A 23,138-nucleotide genomic window follows, 5' to 3' on the forward strand; every position below is an offset into this window, starting at 1 on the left:
GTCAGTCCCATCCCTCTCACATGTTTAGCTGAATCTATACCTCTAGATTGTGAATCATGGTCTAGTATCAGTATCCAAATGATTATATGGTTCCATCAGGGATATGTTCCATAGGACAAATCTATTACCTCAAATCATTGTCTATAAGGTTACAAGGTTTTTTTTATTTTATCCTTCAATCAAGTTGAAAGACAATGGCTTCTGGGAAATGTATTGAAGACATCCGTGAGAGAGGAAGTAACTAGCTTCTCCTCCTTTTATAATTTAAAGAAGACCTGTCACCTGCCCAAAAAAATGCCACTGGCATCTCAGTTAGATTGCCGGCACCTCGCAGATTCTAGCAGCTTGTTTTTTCTGCTAGCCATCGTTCCTGAGATATCGGTGCTATTAGTTTTGGTGCTCGATATGCAAATGAGGCCTTTGGCTGTCAAGTTGGTGGTTACCCCTTCCCAAATGCCCACTTGACATTCAAAGGCCTCATTTGCATATTGGGCACCAAAGCATATGGTACAAATATCTCAGGAATGTTAGGGGCTAGAAAAAAATAAAAAAAGTGCCAGAATCTGTGAGGCGCTGGCAATCTAACTGAAATGTCAGCTGCAGTTTTTGGGGCAGGTGATAGATCCTCTTTGAAGGGGTTGTCTGCAGTTAGAAAAAAGGGTCTCAGAAACAGTGACTCTCCTGTCAATGGGCTCTATTTGTTATTCAAATGAATGTGGGTGAGATACTAAACATGGCAAAGAGTGTTGTTGTGTCATCGAGAAAAGTAGACCCCTTTCAAAGAAGTAAATATAGCTGGCAGCTTTAGGCATAACTACACTAAAGAGGTTGTCTCATCACAGAGAACCCCTTTCATATTCGAGCTGTCGCAGCCATCAACTAGACAGCCAGGCCGCTGCGGGGGAAATGTAGTGACATGGACACCATTCAAATAAATAATAGCTCTCCATTCTGGCTCATAGAGGGAGTCCCAAGCAGGGGATCCTCGTCTATGACATCCATATGACACCCATATGCCCTAATTGACTTCATGAGACATCCACTTTAAACGATTGTCTAAACATGGTCTTTTTAGCAAACAAATGCAGCATTTTATACGATGAGATACAGAATCTTAACCATTTTTGTGCAGATCCCTGGAAATACAATTAAATGGTTCGCTCATGTTGTACTTTCGGGGCCCTGACAATGCGCTGGTCATATGCACAAATTTTATTTACGTAGTCTTCATAAAATATTTTCCTGACATAGACTCCTTGGTCTTTATAACCCCTATTTGTTTAATTAAACAGCTCAATATAAAATCCAGTAAATTGAAAAGCTCACGTTCTTGAATCCTCTGTAGAGTATCTGCAGCTCCTTCTTTGTGAACTTTGTCTGTGCCTCAAGCAACTCAAGAGCCTCGGGGCGATGCCGAACTGTCGCCATTTCCAATTCATCTTCAACATTGTCTGAAGAAAAATGCAAAATACAAGTTAAAACAGAATTGTTTCAAATAGGATTCAAGTTTGAGAATATAGAGGCAGAGCGCCAAAGAACTGAGAAGCATCATGTCCCACATGGTTTGTCACAGTGGTTGTCCTTGTTACGACCATCTAGCACAGATATTGCCCTTCATTTGTTCCATTTATCATTGTTCTTCCTATTATTAAATTACATTGTTATGTTTTAATGTTTTCTTTTCTACTTCTTTCATGACTGGGATGCTAAGTGATAGACAGTGATATATGAATACATACCGCATTGGTAAATGAATACAATGATCTCCCAATACTCTATCATAAACTATATTATTGGGGTTCTTATCCATATAGTGCCCTCATACTGTGCATACATCTATAAATGCAAATATTACTTTACCTGGATCTAATTGTCTCACAAAGACAACCCCTTTCCATATGCCCAAGGAAGAGGTTCCCTGCTAAAATACCTTCAAAGAGCCACAGACAATGGGCACCCCTTGCTCTGACTGACTTATAGCCATATATGAATTACATAGTTGGCCACTCATTTTAATTGCCACATGCAATACTATAATTTCATTGCAGAGAAGCGGGACCTGTGGCCAACTTCCATTTAAAAAAGTGTTTTATATACATGAATTCGAAAAAATTATGGAAATTCTTAGTAGGTGGCAGTGTTGCATGGGTAGAGCTCTTCGATTATCCATTAGATTGGAGAGAATAATAATCAATAGGTGGATTACAGTAAAAATAGTGTAAACCAGAGGTACTGAATTTTTTTGGCCACTGATTTGGGATTCATGTCACAATATCCGAGAAAAATGCCTAAAAGAATTTAGAGAGGGTCATATATGTATAAAATCTAACACATGGGTATAGCAGTGCGTTTTTTCCATGATAACCAATTGACTGGTGATTTGGCTTTACTGGGCACTTTAGACAACATCTTTGTTTTAAGGTTTCATGTTTTATCTTCCCATATTGTCTTGGTTGATGTGTTTGGATCCAATTACCCAATGAAATAGAGGAGAAATTTTTAATTTCACAATATATTTCTTCCTGGAGTCACAGAGTTGAAGTGTATTAGATGTCACCTAACATAATACTTCTTCGAGTCTAAAACAATATAGACACGTCTCTTCTGATGTCAGTGAGAGTTATATCTGGATTTCCTCTGCTAAATTAATGACACTATACTTGGCCCTATTTGGGACCATAAGTCTGTTGACATCTCAGTAGGTATCTGTAACTGATACTCATAAATCCCAAAGACGTGTACCAGCAAAATGTGCTTTATTTGTCACGTGTAGAGCTTTAAGTTGTGTTTGGGACACTATTAAATAGCATCTTTTATATCCTTTATATTTACACTAATGCATAGTGGGAAAACTTTGAAATAAATACAGAAATATATCATATTGTACATGTAAACGAACTTGCATATGATAAACTGCTGCTACTTTCTCCAATTTCCTGCTGATACAGATGTGTCCTTCTTTAATATCTCAAACCCAACATGTCCGGAGATGTTTAGCAAAAGAGGTTACACAAACACGTTAAAAAAAAGTATACCTCCGACTGATGCCTCTGACAAATACCACCCATCAGCCATCAGACCCCCAGGTTGAAAAGACATATATCTTCAAAGATTGTATTGAATTGGTATCATGACAAATTGTATAACAAGGCAATTCAAGAAAGGCTAAGGGTGGACACATCTGTGTGTTAAAAATTCAGCTCAAACAAAAATATACTGTAGTAGGAAGTTATCGTGGACATAACCTTTAATACCACCAAATATGTAAAAAAAAAAAAATGTTTGTAACAAAAAACAATGACATAACAAAAATATGTAATTGTTATCATATGTCATTATCTGATGATACATTCTCTTTAACTATGGGGGCAAGGCAGAAAACCATGGGGAGAGCAGGTCTGTGGGGTTAGTTTATCAGCCTTTCTACACCAGTTTTTGGGCATAGAAAAGTTTTTCACCGCCCTCGCCACTTTTGTGTAAAGGGTGTGTGGCTTTGAATGTATTATAATTTACGACAGAACTCTAGCGTAAATTATTGTGGAAATCTTGGCCAGGTCCTAGTGGGTGTACATTTACAAGTGCAGTTCCCTAATTTACCCTAAATTACACCTAAAAGAGGTTATACTGAAGTAAAAAAAAAAGGGACAAAACCAGAAAAAACATATTTGCCCTTGGGCTGGTCCATTACAGCTCCATTCAAGTGAATACCAGACCCAGCCCGAGGAAAAGAGCTCATGAGCTGTTTCTTATCCCATACAAATTTTTAAGCAATTTCATGAAAAGTAAAATAATAGAAAATGTTAATGCTGAAATATGCAAACCGTTCCTAACACTCTGTAGTTATCAGATCATGTACATACTGTACGGGGGATGGTCTGGTTGAATCGTGCAATGTTTGATGTGCCAGGTTGTGTTTAGATATCAGCAGATATATGTGACTATATGTTAAGATGTCCAAACCTTGGCTAACTGGTGGGTCTTTTAGACGGTAGGCTTCTTTGTTAATTTTATGTTAAGGCGAAGTCCTGTCCAAAAACATTTGAAAATATATGTTTTCTAATTGTATTCTTACATAATATATTTTAACATTCTATTCAGCCATCACTTTTTATTGTAAGTGTCCTTCAACTATGAGCTGATCAACGTTTGTCCTGCAGTTGAGACCTTTAGTGATTCATTGTATCTTGGGGGAACCTGGAAACAATATTTAATTTCCCTTCAGCGCCACCAAAGGGGAAGTAGAGCATTACATTGTTTCTTTTTAAATCAATGGGCTGTCTGTGTAATGCCAGGTCCTCCAGAGTAAAACATACTCCTTGTAACCACTTTCACTAATTGTAACCACTTTCAGGTCCTGAATGACAGACTCCTCTCTATTAACTCAGAATTCTTTATTAGTACCAGACACATTCATAGAATATCAGACATGCAACTTTTAAGTAGCTATTAAGTAGGAGAATAGAAAATATGCTAAAACTCATATGGTTTGTCAGCAAGTTTTTCCAAAAACATTGTAACTAATAACTCATTAGTATTTTTAATAAATTGACAGTAGAGAATAAACCTTTATTATTTGGGGTAGGTGCCCTTTAAGTTGAAAACTAGAAGTAAGTTAGATATATTAAATAAAACTGATTCTAGTCATACAGACTGTAGCTCCTGGATACTGTTATTGTGCATCTTAGATTTTAGTATATTAACTTCTGGAGATATTCATTGCAAATGATTTCTTATTGTATTGTATTTTTATTTATTTTTTGCTACATTTCAGACAACCACCGCTCTCCTCTGGACCTTTCAGGCAAGTCAAAGGGTGACTTTAGCTGCAAATGTAGATACATTGAAAAATAAAATTTTCATAAAGTTTCTCCAAAACTTTTCCAGTTGAGGTTAGTACATTATGTGCTTGATGCAACAAACTCCCCTGAATACATTTAAGATAAGAACTTGCTTTGAATTCTGGTAATATCTTTTTGAAAGTCAAGCAGGGCAAGAGACTCAGTGACCTTTCCTTAATGTTGTACTTAGTATTGTTCTTAGTGTAGAGGAAACCTAAAAGATACACAAAATAATTTGAAACAGAATGAATATGTAAACATCAGGCATTATGCATCACATGCTGTGTCCATTCGACCCAAAATTCAGATATGTGCAAATTACTAAATGCTGGGTGTTGTAGTTCCAGAACAGCTGGATTGACAGGAGGTACTAGTAGTTAAAGGGATTGTCCATGATTAGAATAAAGGTCTACATTTGTTTTCCCCATGAACAGCTACTCTTGTCTATGGGCTATATACAGCCCCCCTGTAGATAACGCCATACAGCCCCCACTGTAGAGAACACCATACGGCCCCCACTGTAGAGAACACCATACGGCCCCCTGTAGAGAACGCCATACAGCCCCCTTGTAGAGAACGCCATACAGCCCCCTGTAGATAACGCCATACAGCCCACCTGTAGCTAACGCCAAACAGCCCCCCCTGTAGAGAACACCATACGGCCCCCCCTGTAGAGAACACCATACGGCCCCACTGTAGAGAACGCCATACATCCCCCCTGTAGAGAACGCCATACAGCCCCCCGTAGATAACGTCATACAGCCCCCCTGTAGAGAACACCATACGGCCCCCCCTGTAGAGAACACCATACGGCCCCCCTGTAGAGAACACCATACAGCCCCCCTGTAGAGAACGCCATACAGCCCCCCTGTAGATAACGCCATACAGCCCCCCCTGTAGATAACGGCATACAGCCCCCACTGTAGATAACGCCATACAGCCCCCCCTGTAGATAACGCCATACAGCCCCTCCTGTAGAGAACGCCATACAGCCCCCTCTATGGAGAACGCCATACAGCCCCCCTGTAGAGAATGCCATACAGCCCCCCCTATAGAGAACGCCATGCAGCCCCCTCTGTAGATGATGCCATACAGCCCCCCTGTAGATAACGCCATACATCCCCCCTGTAGATAGCGCCATACAGCCCCCCCTGTAGATAACGCCATACAGCCCCCTTTGTAGGTATCTACAGGGGGGGCTGTAAAAAGTCCCCCGAAGTTCACCATGACTAACCTCGGACTTCCGGCGTCTGCGCAGCTCAATAAAAATGAAAGGAGCGCTGGTCACGCATGCGCACAAGCGCGACCGGCGCTCCATTCATTTCTACGGAGCTGCAGACACAGACCCCGGAAGTCCGAGGTTTGTGATGGAGAACTTCAGGGGACTTTCAGTCCCCCGTTTTCCTTATCGCTGCCAGCGATCACACATGTATCCCCTGTCCTGTAGATAGGGGATACATGTCTTTTGTTTAAAGGCAGAGCAGGGAGATAACTCCCTGCTCTGCCATAGTGTTAAGTGGCGTCGCGCTGTAGCAGCCATAGCGGCTGCTAGCAGAGCCTCCGGCCATGGTGGGGGCCCGTGCCGGCGGGCGACACGGGCCCCCTCATGCCGCGGGCCCCGTAGCATAGTGGTAGTTACGCCACTGCTGCCAGTAAAATGGCGTAAGCATTACAAATGCTTCAAAAGTTGCAATTTTTGTGCAAATTGTGACGTTTGAGGCATTTTCACATTTTCTGTTAGAAAACATTCATAGAAAGAATAATAAATTCCCTCTTTGTTTTTACACATTTTTTCCAAAAGATGTTGCAACTATCAAAAGAATCCACTATATAGTGCTGATAAGGTTAATAATGTCTCTTAAAAAAAAAAAAAAGACAACAGAAACCATTATAAACTTTTGAAGAGGTGCAATGGTTTCTACTGTACTTCATTTTTTTTTTACAGACATGTTATGACATTTTTCTGCAGCGCCACAGTTGCTTTGTATGAAAGTAGAGACATTTCTATTTGACATAGTTTAAAATCCCCACATACAGTGGCGGGACTACGGGGCCCGAGCTGTCCATCTCGCCACACTGTTTTTGGCCTATGGCCTACAAGAGGTTGGGAGGACATCAACTTGATGTCCCGGTGCATGCAGCACGATGACGTCACTGCATTATGTCGCCTGCTCCGAGCAGGAGGTGGAGATCCAGCAGCTCGTCGTGGAAAATAGGTTAGGTAAGTTTATAATTTTGTTTCTTTCATTGGCTTAGAGGGGAACTATTAATGGGGGGGCTAAATATTATATGGGGGCACCTAATCACTATATGGGGTGCCTACCTACTATATGGGGCATCACAACACTATATAGGAGGCCTAACCACTATATGAGGGCACCCAGCCACTATATGGGTGGCTCAAACACCATATGTTGACGCCTAACGACTATATGGGGGCACTTAACTGCTAGATGGGGGTTAACTACTATGCAGGGGCACCTAACAACTATATGGGGATGACTAACTACTTTTTGGGGGCTTAACTACAATACTGGGGCAGGAAAGACGACTAATAGTTTGTGGGGGAATTATTACTGTTTAAAAATCAGCACTATTACTGCTTGGGGGCACTATAACTATGTGGAGCACAACAGAGGTGTACTATTACTATGTGGGGCATAAATGTGGAGGCATTAAACAATGACAGTATAGTGATATTATTCAGTCACTATGAGGTGCTAATATGTGGTGAAGGTGTGTGTAATGATGGGGGTAGGGAAACAGACAAGTGAGCCCTAATCTACCCGCCACTCAGTCCCTGCCTACTTGCAACGACCCGCCCTAGGCGACGGGGTACAACTGGGCGACGGTCCCTACGCTCAGTAAGTGCACGACAGACAAACAGACAAGGGTACACAAAGCTAAGGGAAATGGGGCAGTTGCCCACGGCAACACCGTGAGTAACAAGAGTGGTGAACGAGCCGAGTCAAACCAGGAGTGTACGAGGTACCAAACGCTGAGCAGGAGAGTAGTGAACAAGCCGAGTCAAACCAGGAGTGTACGAGGTACCAAACGCAGAGCAGGAGAGTAGTCAGTAAGCCAGGGTCAGAATGAAGAAGGGTCAAATAGTTCAGAAGCTGCAGCAGGGCCAGGAAACCACACGAGAAGAATCACAAGCAACGAGGAACAGGAAAGGCAGGTATAAATAGACAGAGGGCAGGAGCTAGATCCGTCTGGCCAGGCTGTGATAGGCTCTCCCACTCCTAAGCCTGCCATCCTGAGTGGTGGAAGATGGAGTCAGTCTCATAGACATAGAAGCAGGTGCAAACTGATTACCTATGGGCGTATACACAGAAGCTGTGCCTGGCAGATCCTTTACAGTACCCCCCTTTTATGAGGGGCCACCGGACCTTTCTAGGTGGACCTGGTTTATTGGGGAAACGAAGGTGGAACTTCCTGACCAATACCCCAGCGTGAACATCCCGGGCGGGTACCCAAGTCCTCTCCTCAGGCCCGTATTCTCTCCAATGGACCAGGTACTGGAGGGAGCCTTGGACCATCTTGCTGTCCACAATCTTGGCCACCTCGAATTCCACCCCCTCAGGGGTGAGAACGGGGACAGGAGGTTTCCTCGAGGGAGCCAAGGACGGGGAGCAGCGTTTAAGAAGGGAGGCATAAAAAACACGTCGTGTATTCGAAAAGATGGGGGCAACTCCAGTCGGAAGGAGACAGGATTGAGGACTTCAATGACCTTATACGGCCCTATAAACTGGGGAGCAAACTTCCTGGACGGGACCTTAAGGCGCAAGTTCTTAGACGATAATTTTGTATGCTCTGGGACGCCTCTAGGTTCTTCTGAACCTGGGCCCAGACTGTGCACAGTTCCCGATGAACGACCTCTACCTCCTGATTGTTGGAACTACCAGGTGAAACGGAGAAGAACCGTGGATTAAACCCAAAATTACAGAAAAAGGGGGAGACCCCTGACGAGTTACTGACCCGGTTATTAAGGGAAAATTCGGCGAGGGGAATGAATGAGACCCAATCATATTGACAGTCAGAGATAAAACACCTTAAATATTGTTCTAGAGACTGATTAGTCCTCTCGGTTTGGCCATTAGTTTCAGGATGGAAGGCAGAGGAGAAGGACAGATCAATCTCCAACTTTTTACAGAAGGCTCTCCAAAACAATGAAACAAATTGTACCCCTCTGTCCGAAACAATATTGACAGGGACCCCATGGAGACGCAGGATGTGTTTGACAAACAAGGTAGCTAACGTCTTAGCATTGGGTAGTTTCTTGAGGGGCACAAAGTGGCACATCTTACTGAAGCGGTCTACTACAACCCACACCACCGACTTGCCTTGAGATGGAGGCAAATTGGTGATAAAATCCATGGAGATATGGGTCCAAGGTCTCTGGGGAATGGGCAAAGAACGTAGTAAGCCCGCTGGTCGGGACCTGGGAGTCTTGGACCTAGCACAAACCTCACAAGCGGCGACGTAGGCCTTAACGTCTTTAGGCAACCCAGGCCACCAATAGTTTCTGGCAATGAGGTGCTTGGTACCCAGGATGCCTGGATGACCAGATAGTGCGGAGTCATGATTTTCCCTAAGTACCCTTAGCCGGAATTGCAGGGGAACAAACAGCTTGTTCTCAGGAAGGTTCCCGGGAGCTGAACCTTGATCAGCCGCAATTTCAGAGACTAAATCAGAATCAATAGAAGAAATGATTATACCTGGAGGCCAAATACAAGCAGGATCTTCCTCCGAAGGAGGACTGGCCATGAAGCTACGCAACAGTGCATCAGCCTTAATATTTTTAGACCCAGCCCTATAGGTAACCAAAAAGTTTAATCTGGTAAAAAATAGCGCCCAACGAGCTTGTCTCGTGTTTAGCCTCCGGGCAGATTCTAGGAAAACCAGATTCTTGTGGTCGGTAAGGACCGTTACCTGGTGCCTAGCCCCCTCCAGGAAGTGGCGCCACTCTTCAAATGCCCATTTAATAGCTAAGAGTTCGCGGTTGCCAATATCATAGTTACTCTCAGTGGGCGAAAACTTCCTGGAGAAGTATTCACAGGGACGGAGATGGGTGAGGGACCTGGTACCCTGGGACAAGACAGCCCCCACTCCCACCTCGGATGCGTCAACCTCCACGATAAATGGCTCCATTTGGTTGGGCTGAACCAGCACCGAGGTCGAGATAAAGCACTTCTTAAGGACCTCAAAAGCCTGGACAGCCTCAGGAGGCCAGTGGAGGATATCAGCACCTTTGCGAGTGAGATCCGTAAGAGGCTTAGCGATGACCGAGAAGTTAGCAATAAATCTCCTGTAATAATTAGCGAACCCCAAGAAACACTGTAACGCCTTCAGGGAGGCAGGTTGGACCCATTCCGCCACAGCCTGGACCTTGGCGGGGTCCATGCGAAATTCATGAGGAGTGAGGATTTGACCCAAAAATTTTATCTCCTGCACGCCAGACACACATTTTTCGGTCTTCGCAAACAGTTTGTTTTCCGGAAGGACCTGGAGCACCTTCCTGACATGCTCAATGTGGGAGGACCAGTCCTTGGAAAACACAAGTATGTCATCAAGGTACACTACAAGAAATACCCCCAGGTAATCTCTTAAAATCTCATTTATGAAATTCTGGAAGACCGCGGGAGCATTACACAACCCAAAGGGCATGACAAGGTATTCGAAATGACCTTCGGGCGTGTTAAACGCAGTCTTCCACTCATCCCCCTCTTTGATGCGGATAAGGTTATACGCCCCCGTAGATCAAACTTAGAGAACCATTGGGCCCCCTGAACCTGATTAAAGAGATCAGGAATCAAAGGAAGGGGATACTGGTTCCTTACAGTGACCTTATTCAAGTTACGGTAGTCAATGCATGGCCTAAGACCACCATCCTTCTTCCCTACGAAGAAGAAGCCAGCACCTACCGGAGGAGTAGAGGGGCGAATGTAACCCTTGGCCAGGCATTCCTGGATATACTCTCTCATGGCTTCACGTTCAGGACAAGAGAGATTAAATATCCTACCCTTAGGGAGTTTAGCTCCTGGTACCAAATCGATAGCGCAATCGTATTCTCTATGAGGAGGTAACCCTTCGGAGGCCTCCTTAGAGAAAACATCAGTGAAGTCCTGAACAAACTCAGGTAGCGTGTTCACCTCCTCAGGGGGAGAAATAGAATTAACAGAAAAACATGACGTCAAGCATTCATTACCCCATTTGGTAAGCTCCCCAGTATTCCAGTCAAACGTGGGATTATGCAACTGCAACCAGGGAAGGCCTAAAACCAAATCGGACGATAATCCCTGCATCAACAGTACAGAGCACTGCTCCAAATGCATGGAGCCAACAAGGAGTTCAAAAACAGGGGTATGCTGTGTAAAATAACCATTAGCAAGAGGAGTGGAGTCGATATCCACTACCGGGACAGGTTTAGGCAAATCAATCAAAGGCATAGCTAGAGACATAGCAAATTCCACAGACATGATATTAGCAGAAGACCCTGAATCCACGAAGGCACTGCCGGTAGCAGACCTACCACCAAAAGAGACCTGAAAGGGAAGCAAGATTTTATTAAGTTTCATATTTACGGGAAATACCTGTGCGCCCAAGTGACCTTCCCGATGATCACTTAGGCGCGGAAGTTTTCTGGCTGCTTATTCTTACGCCTAGGACAGGTGTTCACTTGATGCTTGTCATCCCCACAATAGAAGCAGAGACCATTCTTCCTGCGGAACTCTCTACGTTGTCGGGGGGACACGGAGGCCCCGAGTTGCATAGGTACCTCTGATTCTTCCGTGGAAGCGCGAAGCAACGGGACCTCAGGAGGCATCATGGGGGAGTCAGAGGGGAAAACACAAAAACGTTCAAGTTGTCGTTCCCTGAGACGTCGGTCAAGTCGTACCGCTAAAGCCATAACCTGGTCTAGGGAGTCAGAAGAGGGATAGCTAACTAGCAGGTCTTTCAGGGCGTTCGACAGACCGAACCTAAACTGGCACCTTAAGGCAGGGTCATTCCACCAAAAAGCTACGCACCACTTCCTAAAGTCAGATCAATACTCCTCAACAGGTCTCTTACCCTGACGTAAGGTCACCAGCTGACTCTCGGCAAAGGCAGTCCTGTCAGTCTCGTCATAAATGAGTCCGAGAGCAGAAAAGAAAAGATCAACGGAGGAAAGTTCAGGGGCGTCAGGAGCCAAGGAGAAGGCCCATTCTTGGGGCCCTTCCTGGAGCCGGGACATAATTATACCCACCCGCTGGCTCTCAGAACCTGAGGAGTGAGGCTTTAAGCGAAAGTAGAGCCTAAAACTCTCCTGAAAGGAGAGAAAAGTCCTCCGGTCCCCTGAGAACCGGTCAGGCAACTTGAGGTGGGGTTCAAGAGGTGAGGTGAGGGACACTACCATGGTAGCGTCAGGCTGGTTGACCCTCTGAGCCAGTGCCTGGACCTGTAGGGAGAGACCCTGCATTTGCTGAGCCAGGGTCTCAAGGGGGTCCATAGTAGAGTGAGGGACCAGGGTAGCCTAGATATATGGGCTTGTGATTATGTAATGATGGGGGTAGGGAAACAGACAAGTGAGCCCTAATCTACCCGCCACTCAGTCCCTGCCTACTTGCAACGACCCACCCTAGGCGACGGGGTACAACTGGGCGACGGTCCCTACGCTCAGTAAGTGCACGACAGACAAACAGACAAGGGTACACAAAGCTAAGGGAAATGGGGCAGTTGCCCACGGCAACACCGTGAGCAACAAGAGTGGTGAACGAGCCGAGTCAAACCAGGAGTGTACGAGGTACCAAACGCTGAGCAGGAGAGTAGTGAACAAGCCGAGTCAAACCAGGACTGTACGAGGTACCAAACGCAGAGCAGGAGAGTAGTCAGTAAGCCAGGGTCAGAATGAAGCAGGGTCAAATAGTTCAGAAGCTGCAGCAAGGCCAGGAAACCACACGAGAAGAATCACAAGCAAGGAGGAACAGGAAAGGCAGGTATAAATAGACAGAGGGCGGGAGCTAGCTCCGTCTGGCCAGGCTATGATAGGCTCTCCCACTCCTAAGCCTGCCATCCTGAGTGGTGGAAGATGGAGTCAGTCTCACAGACATAGAAGCAGGTGCAGACTGATTACCTATGGGCGTATACACAGAAGCTGTGCCTGGCAGATCCTTTACAGTGTGGCTGTATTATTCAGTTTCAGTATGGTGGTATTTTTTAGTCACTATGTAGTGGTAATATGTGGTCATGCTGTTGAGGTATTATTCAGCAACAGTACGGTGGTATTATTCAGTCACTATGTGGTAGTAACATGTGGTCATGTTGTAGGAGTATTATTCAGTCACTATGTAGTGGTAATATGTGGTCATGATGTAGCGGTATTATTCAGTAACAGTACGGGGGTATTATTCCGTCACTATGTGGTTATGGTGTGGCGGTATTATTCAGTAACAGTACGGGGGTATTATTTCGTCACTATGTGGTTATGGTGTGGCGGTATTATTCTGTAACAGTACGGGGGTATTATTTAGTCACTTTGTAGTGATAATAAGTGGTCATTATGTGGCGATATTATTCAGTAACGGTATGGTGGTATTATTCAGTCACTATGTAGTGGTAATATGTGGTCATTATGTGGCGATTTTACTTTGGGCTGTCTGCCCATATATGGTATGTGCCTCATTCGGGTCACAGGGATTCCCTGTGACGCGATCTAAGGGGCACCCCCTTCTCATTTTTCCCTTGAATGCTGCGGTCAGCTTTGATTGCAGCGTTCAAGGGAATAGTGACGGAGATCAGAGTTTTCTCTGATCTCCACCGTTACAGCGGGACTGCGGCTGTGTAATACAGCCATTGCCCCGCTCCTGACAACAAGTGTGCGTGCACGGTCAGAATGAGGTTATGCTGCCGGCACTGCACTAATGAGCGTCGGCATCGGCACTGAAGACAGAACATGGGGGTGTTTTGCAGTGCGCCCGCCATGTATCCCTCTTCGGTGTCGATGCTCATTAGTGCAGCTTCGGCCACATCACCTCGTGTTGACCACGCACACACTTGTTGTTCGGAGCGGGGCAATGACTGTATTACACAGCCGCAGCCCTGAGCTGATTATATTCATGTGTTACAATACTGAGCTGTACGGCCGCACAGGTTAATATTGAAATACATGAATTAACGGTATTGAACCGTCTGAGGGCGCACTGCATTTAAATAGTATCGATATTTCGATGCATCGTGCAACTCTACCTTGGTATACTGGGTTTTGTACAGTAACAGTATAGTGATATTTTTTCCTGGATAGTGGTATTATGTGGTAACTATATGACTGTATAGTTTAAAGGTAGACTATCATACATAGAAAATTGTCGTATACCAATGTTGTCTTTGAGACTAGTAACGCTACAGAAGCCAGTGGTATCCTAGCATTAGGCGGGGAGATGACGACAAGATTTGTGCTGAGTTCCATTGGACTTTAGTCACGCATTTCTCAGCAGATAACTTGTCTTTTCTATTGGTCAGTAGGGATCCTTACCAATATAACCTTCTGACATGCTACCTTTTATACAATTACATCTATAAGATGCTAATAAATGGTTAAACCAGTTTACAGAAACTGTACCATCATTTACCATTCAATTATTGGCATAATCTACATCACCAGGTAAGTAACTTTGTAAATACATTGCATTGTTTATCTCCTTTTGATCCTGGCTTACAGCTTCTAGTACAGTCCTGAGCTTGCATAACAATTCTGTAGAATTCAGAGCTAAAATCTCCCAGTACACCTTGTTGTATCAATGTATGTGCAAAACTTGCTCTGGTGACGCACTTTGGTGATAAACTTGCTCTGGGATGTATAGTCCTTATAGCAGGTAGAGTACAGTAATATTGTCCTACTGCATTAGGTAAACTGTTAGTGGTGAGTCTGTTGTCAAGCTTTTTGTCAGTTTCCAATAACAACCAGCAGAATTGTGAATGCAGCTCTGAACTATAAGGCTGGGTTCACACAGAGTTTTTTGCAGGCAGAAAATCTGCCTCAAAATTCCGTTTGGAATTTTTAGTCAGACTTTCCTCTGCCTGCACGCCGATTTTCGCACCATTTTTTGCCCGTGGCCATTGAGCACCCCCGTGGTAAACGCCGCAAAATACGCTTTCTATGTCTCCCATTGATGTCAATGGGAGGTCAGAGGCGTAAACGCCCGAAGATAGGGAATGTCCCTTCTTTTTCCCGTGAGCCGGTTTTTCCGCTCGCGGGAAAAAACGCCCCCGCCTCCCATTGATATCAATGGGAGGCATTTTCTGCGGACGTTTTTTGGTGCGTTTTCCGCGTCAAAAAACGTGTAAAAAAACTCAGTGTGAACTGGCACTAATACAGGCTGTAACTCAAGATCAATACAAGGTAAGTAATACAATGCATTTACAAAGTTTGAAAATTTTCATGTAAATAAATTCAATATGTAAATTTAAAAAATGGTGTTGAAAAGATCTATGTATGTGGTCGAATATACCAGTAATTTGCACATATTTTATACATGCTGCTACTACATTGTCAAACCACTATTACTTATATGTCATGCGATGCCAATTACGGATGTAGCCAAGTTTATCTTGACTCTAATAACTTTCTGCAGCCTGATATCACACAACAAAATCCATTGAAAAGCCATTGAAAAAGTCAAGTTAAAGCTTCTTGATACTGTGTATTTAATGCGTTAAAAGTCAAGATAAAGATGGCTACATCTGTACTTATTAATACTTTGCATGCAACATGTAGATTGGCTGGGCACTCCAATGTTTTTCAGCAGGTTTACTTTACGATATAGGAGTTTAGTTTAGAAAAATATTTTCCTTTAAGGAAAGGCATCTCTATTATTATCTACTTCTGTAACTCCAAAATGTAACAATTCACACTGTAAAAACGAAAGTGATGAATTATTCAAATCTCTTTAGAACAAAAGATGGCAATATTAGCGCCTCCGTAACAGCAATAAACGGAAGGAAGACATTGATAAATTCTAGCTACTACAACTCTGTCATTAGGAAAGTAAATACTCTTAGTGGAGTTGATTCTTCTGCCTTCCCTGGTAATTACGTACTCCATCACAGCGTTACAATGCCCAGAAACAGTGCACCTTTGTTAGCATGAATAATGAGCAGCTAGAGAAAAATAAAATATGAAGCAATTATTTTAGTGATGTTCAGTCTCAGAAGTGTTTACTGCCTCCCAAATATTTCAGTACTGTGAAGCGAATATCTTATAATAGAATTTTTGTAGTACGGAAATGTCAAAATACCATATTTGTGCAAAAGTAGTAGATTCAAGAAAGGGATTTTACAAAAAAAAAGGTTTGTATGAGATTAAAAAACATGGCCGCTCCCTTCCATGAACAGCACCACTCTTGTCCATGGGCTGTGTCTGGTATTGCAGTTTAGATGAGTGAATGAGTCTGAGCTGCAATACCAAACACAGCCCATGGACAAGCAGTGTGTAACATACAACCAACACCTGCAATGGCCGGAAACAGAGATAACTCCGATCCTGGCCCCCTCCGACAGCCCATCGCCCCTCTTCCCCCACGACAAAATTGTCGGGTGCCGATGGTTGTTATGGCAGCCTGAGGGCCTAATGAAGGCCCCCAGGTCTGCCATCAAGGTGCTTCTATCAAGTCCTGCAAGAGGGCTTAATAGGAGTCGGTAAAAATTACAATAGGCTTCAGTACATAAGTATCGTAGTATATTGTGCAAGCGATCCAACAACTGCTTCTTCAAGTCCCCTAGGAAGACTAATAAAAAGAGGAAAAAGTGAAATGTTTTTTTTAAATATACAAAAAATATTAATAGTAAAAAACAAACCTTTTCCCTAAAGTAATGTAAAAAATTAAAATGATCAGAATTGGTATTGCCGCGTTCATAAAAGTCTGAGCTATTCTGATATAACGTTATTTAACCAACACAGTGAATGCGGTCCAAAAATTTAAATAAAAGACAACAGAATTGCTGTTTTTGGTCACCTTAGCTCCCCCCACAAAATATGTTATAAAAAGTGATCAAAAGGTTGCATGTACGCCAAAACGGTACTAATAAACAATTAGAATTTGCCTCGCAAAAAACAAGCCCTCACATTGCTCGACGAAAGTATATGGCGACAATTTTTTTTTTCAATAAATAGGTTTTATTGGAAAAGTGGTAAAACATTAAAATTAAAGTTAGAAATTTGGTATCACCGTAATCGACCCGCAAAATAAAGTTAACATGTCATATTTACTGAACGGTGAACGCAGTAAAAATGAAACCCAAAAAACAATGGAGGAATCACTTTTTTTCTGCCATTACACCTCGCAAAGAAGTTTTTTTTCCAGTTTTGCAGTACATTATATGGTACGTAGACGGAAAAATAAAAAAGTTGTGGCTTTTTGGAAGGTTGGGAGAAAAAAAAACTGGAAAAAATAAAAATGGCTGCATCTCCAAGAGGTTAATAAACAGCATATTGCACTATTTTCTAAATTATGGGTCATAAACTTCAATACTTCAATTTACACACTTAGGCCTCATGCACACGATCATAAAAACACACGTAGTTACGGGTCCATAGACTTCTATTGGCCATGGGTACCTTCCCGTTTGCGTACGGGAAGGTGCCCGTGCCGTTGGAAAATATAGAACATGTCCTATTTCAGGCCGTAATTTCGGCACGGGCAGGCCCATAGAAGTCTATGGGGCTCCCATAATTACGGGTGGCTACGCGTGGGCACACGTAATTACGGGGGCGTTGCTAGGCGACGTCAGGGGATTTCAATTTTTGAATAAAGAGAAGCAGAGCAAATGGCGTCTGAGCGATCATGTGACATCATTTCCAGCCCCCTTTTTTTTTACGGGTCCGTAAATACAGGTTAAAAACGTGTGACAAAGGACCCGTATTTACGGGAGGGAAAAAATACGGTCGTGTGCATGGGGCCTTAGGTGCATATCCTAAGATGTTTTGAAGGGGATAACTGGAGGTATGCTTTAATGAATTACATACTGCCGTAATACAATGTCATGTGCTTTGGATTAACTTGAAGACCTGACGCAATGCTACAAGGGAGCAAGTTGGTCTGAAATTCAACACTTTTGCAGTTGGTAAATGAGAAAGTTTACTCATATGTGCCCTTTCCTCCAGGGCATCTTTTCCAAAGTAGGAACTAAATGAGCATTTTATACCGGTGAAGATGACCACAGTGATTTAATGTTTTATACATTTGGAAAAGCTTCAGTAGCTTCCATTTACTGAGGATAATCGTCCACTGGCCAAAATAAGATTCAAAAACAGAGAAGCAGCGCGACCATTCATGTGGAAAATGGAGTTAAAACTTGGAAATAGATTCCTCTTGACTTTCTTACTTCTTATAATCTTCACTATTTTCAGAAACAAGAAACCATTACTTGGTGTTTTAGAAATTTTGTAAACTTGAAGGGTGAAAATTCTCTTCCATTAACCCATTTGATGTCTGTATCGCACTGTCCCAATATATACTATATCCGGCCAAGGACAAATCTATCCAAGTGTATGACAGCATAGACATTAGGGCACGTTCAGACCTGGCGGATTTGCTTCAGAATTCAATTCCACTGCGGAAAGGCCACAGTGAAAATCTTCATTTTTTATTTGGTTTCTATAGCTTTTTACTCTAGTTAGTGCAGACAGTGCGGAAAACAATTGTGTGGAAAATAGCTTGCGGTGTGGAATTTACATTCTGCGGCACGCACAGTCTGTTGTGGAGAAGCAGCGGATTTTCACTGCGGATTTCAGCCTTTGCAATGCAAAAGCTGAAATCTACAGCAAATCCGCCACGTCTGGATGAACCCTCAAATATGTTAATTTTACTGCAGATTCGTTACGCCTTTGCCCTCGAAAATTTCTGCTACGTCTGAATGTGCCCTAAAGTGATATTCCAGCTTCTGAAAATAAAGAATTATTGCTCAATAAAAAGTTATACAATTTTCGAATACACTTTCCGTATCAATTCCTCATAGGTTTTCAATATCTCTGCTTGCTGTAATTCAGGGGGAGCTTTTATTATTTCGTTTTAGTGGTGAAAAATGTGTCCTGGTGATCACAGATTTCCACGGCTTGTTAGAAGAGAAATTGTACTGGGAGGGTAGGAACACACGCGGCGTAAGCACTGCAGATTTTCTGACGGCATTCCCTGCGGTGTTCAGGGTGGATCCACTGTGCAGCTTGACGCAGCGTATCCGCCCTGAACACGCTGTGTGTGTTCCTACCCTTACTGTATCCAGCCGTTCACCTGTGATAAATGCAGGATCAGGACAGTTTTCAGCCCCTGAATGTAAACCATATGGCTGGGTTCACACGTGGCGGAATTTCACTTGAATTCCGCTGCGGACACTCCGCAGCGTTAATCCGCAGCGGAGCCGTTTCTCCATTGACTTCCACTTAAAGGAACAGTGTCATCACAAAATTTTTTTTCATATGTTAAAGATGTTAGTGCTTTATTAAAAACGTTTATATTTATTTGTGTGTTTGTGTTTTACTTTTTCTTATTTTTACACTTTTTCTTCCCTATGGGGGCTGCCATTTTTTGTTCCATTTCTGTATGTGTCGATTAACGACACATACAGACATGGAATACGGCAGCCACAGTCCCATAGGGACTGCGAACGGCTCCCGTCCCATCCACTTCTGTGTACGCCGTCTGTGTGGGAACTGCGCATGCGCCGCTCCCACACAGTCCAATTTGAAATTGGCGCCGTCGGCGCCATTTTCCTGTGGACCGGAAGTCGCGGCCGGACAGTAAGATTACTACTTCCGGTCGCGGCTTCCGGACTTGTGCACTTGGACCATCGGCAGCAGACGGAGCGGACGGGCCGGAGGGAGCCGCGGCGGCAGGAGCAGGTAAGAGATTTCAATGTATGTTCGTGTTTGTGTACGTTTACTACTGTATGTAAACCTACTACACTGTGTGTTAGCTCAAAAAATGGCGACACACAGTGTAGGAGGATACACCGTTCAAACCCCTCGTTTATCCCGGCACTAGCCAGGATAAAGGAGGGGGGGGATGCTGAGAGCTCACTAGAGCGAGGGCTTTTACCCAATTTTGCAATGCTGCAATTTTGGGAATAGCTCCATCTAGTGACCAGCAATAGGAAATATTATAAATTAGAATCTAATTTATAATATTTCCTGACTCGTGAAAAAAATAAAAAAAATTTGAACAATGTTTAATCACCTACACACTAAATGTTTAATTAAAAAAAAAAAAACATGTTTTTCTGGCAACACATTCCCTTTAAATTTAGAAGTGTTCGTTTAGACGTTGATTAAAATTCCGCTGCAGAATTTGGTGTCCGCAGCATGCTCTGTCTGTTGCGGAGCAGTGGCGGACTGGTTGCGGACTCATGGCGGAATTTCTCCATTGACTCCATTAACTGTTTCTGCACCCTGGACAGTGACTACCGATCACAATATACAGCAACCTGTAAAAAAAATAGAAGTTCATACTTACCGAGAACTCCCTGCTTCTGTCTCCAGTCCGGCTTCCCAGGATGACGTTTCAGTCTAAGTGACGGCTGCAGCCAATCACAGGCTGCAGCGGTCACATGGACTGCCACGTCATCCAGGGAGGTCGGGCTGGATGCCGAAAGAGGAACGCGTCACCAAGACAACAGCCGGTAAGTATGAAATTCGTTTACTTTCACTAGGGAAAGTGCTGTCCCTTCTCTCTATCCTGCACTGATAGAGAGAAGGGAAGCACTTTTACCGCAGTCCGCAGCAGCTAGTCCGCATCAATTTACTGCACATTTTGGGCAGATCCGCCGCAGAATCTGCAACGCAGATTCTGTGCGGCATTGATGCGGACAGTTGCGGAGGAAATCCGCCACGTGGGGGCATGCCCTAAAGGTTCTCATTTAATGACAGCATGCAGAGAACTTGAAAATCATAAAGAATATAGTATATTGTATAACTGTTTCTTATATGATAAATACATTTTATATGTAGGAAACAGAATGACTTGCATTAGACCCACATAAAATCTAAATAGTGCATCTTAAAAATATGAAAATTAGAAGTAGCCTAGAAGTTTGGCAGATTAAAGGAATAAGTGTCAAGCAAAATGAGATAAGGCGTGTAAGGGCACGTTCAGACGTGGCAGAATTGCTGTGGAATTCCGCTGTGGACAGTCCGCACACCTTTTTAGTTATCTTCGTGCAGACGTTGCGGAAAAGTCCGCTACGGACCATAGGCTGCGGTGCGGAATTTTCTGTCCGCAGTATACACTGTCTGTTGCGGACTTGATGCCTACTTGTTGTGGAATTTCTCCAATGACTTCAATGGAGTTTCAAAATTACGCAATGAAATCCGCAGATGTTATGTGTGTTGCATTGCAGATTGCTTTCAGGAACAGGATATTTCATCATGTTGGCTGGACCTATGTGTGTCGAGGTCTGTACCCAGACTGGGATGGAATGTTTGAAAGAGAGCAGGATGTGCGCTGCACCTGAATCCGCAACGACAAATCCGCAGCATTTTACTTAACATTTTAGCCAAATCCACAACGGAATCTGCAACGCGGATTATGTGCGGCATTGATGCAGACAGTGTCTGCAGAATTCCGCCAAGTCCGAACATGCCCTAACAGGGTTTAACCTGAGGTAACATTGCAGGATGCCCGTTATTTTAAATGTAAACTACATTATATATATACATATATATATATATATATATATATATATATATATATATATATATATATATATATATATAAAACAATTTATTATAGGATTTTAGACAACTTTTTACTTGTTTTTTATTAAAAAAAATTGTTATAGCACGAACTTATATGTGATCGATAACAGCTGGATCCTTCGTGTCTGAGACAGGCAGGACCTGCTGTCACCAAAGCCGTCAGTCCCGCAGACCTGACGAATACGGGTTTGAGTGCAAGATGCAGCATCTATGTATCCAGGACATATAGAAGCTGTATCTCAAAAAGTACATTATTTTTTAATAAAAATAAATTTAAATGTCGTTTAAAATCTTCTAATGCGTTTTTTTAGATCACTCTCTCTCTCTCTCTGGAGATATATATATATATATATATATATATATATATATATATATATGTGTGTGTGTGGGTGTGTTCTCGAAGGTTTACATCACCTTTATGGTGAATACTCTACTATGGACAAACAAAGGGCATCTATATGGCAAGGCAGGTTTTTTGGCACTTACCCCTACCTGTTATACCTTTAATCTAGGAAATGTGATTTTAGATGCTTTATTCCTATCGAGAAACACTGGAGCTACTTCTTGACAATTTTAGATCATTCTTGCACAAGATAATTCATTTATTTATTTTCCTGTATTTTAAGGTTCATTTTTGAAGTTTACGTGATTCTTTTTTTAATGGCTACACTTTTTCAGTGACAATTTGCAGTACTTTGGTGATTTTGTATTGATTAACAACTACATTATTTTACTAAATAAATCTACATGCTCTTATATGCGCATTTGTATACTGTAGGCACAATAAAATGGAGAGAACGCCACAGATTTACATTATATTTCTGCAAGGAAACTGATGGATTCTTGTTCTCTCTCTAGGATTTCATTAAAACTTCAACAATACTAAACAAATAAATTAAGAACTAAAGGCTGGGCCCAATACAAAGAGCTTATGCATCTGTTCACACTAAGTTTTCTGGCGCTGATTGTGATGCGGAAACCACATCGGAAAGCGCTCCAAAAAACACCTGAAACCGCCTCCTATTGATTTCAATGGGAGGCGGAGGAGTTTTTATCCCGCTCGCAGGAAAAAAAAGCGACATGTTCTTTCTTCTCGCGGTTCCGTCTGACCTACCACTGAAATGAATAGGAGGCAAGGAAAGCATTTTTCGCTACGTTTTTTGCCCACGACGCTCAATGGCCTCAGCTGAAAAATTCCACGACAAACGCAGCGACAACCGTGGCAAGAAAGTGCAGGTAGGTAAAAATCTGCCACAAAATTCCTAAAGGATTTTTCCTGCCTGCAAAATACTCTGTGTGAACAGGGCCTATGAGTGCCCCCTACAACTAGAGGTAAAATAATACGGCACACAAAATTAAGCTTAGCATGGTATGTAGCCACAACATTTTCAGACACAAATGCCACCAAGGAATACCAACTACAAATGCCACCATACAATGCCTGACAGATTTCCCCAGAGTGTCTGCCACAGCAATGTCCCCTAAAGTGCTAGCCACAAATGCACCCAAGATTGCTTAAGACTCAGCTGGCATCCAGATTGCCTACCACTCCAATTAAAAATAGTTAAAGATGG

General features: G+C 43.1%; 1 protein-coding gene across 2 annotated transcripts in view; it reads right to left on the minus strand.

Moving 5' to 3' along the window:
- KCNIP4 (potassium voltage-gated channel interacting protein 4) overlaps positions 1–23,138 on the minus strand; it is a 542,821-nt gene that overhangs the window by 83,145 nt on the left and 436,538 nt on the right. For both annotated transcript variants that reach the window (XM_075858647.1, XM_075858642.1), the window contains exon 2: positions 1,327–1,451. In XM_075858647.1, coding sequence (XP_075714762.1) covers positions 1,327–1,451 — 125 coding nt within the window. The remainder of the gene's footprint in view (positions 1–1,326; positions 1,452–23,138) is intronic.

The sequence above is a fragment of the Rhinoderma darwinii genome, chromosome 1 (genome assembly GCF_050947455.1).
Source record: "Rhinoderma darwinii isolate aRhiDar2 chromosome 1, aRhiDar2.hap1, whole genome shotgun sequence".
Lineage (NCBI taxonomy): Eukaryota > Metazoa > Chordata > Amphibia > Anura > Rhinodermatidae > Rhinoderma > Rhinoderma darwinii.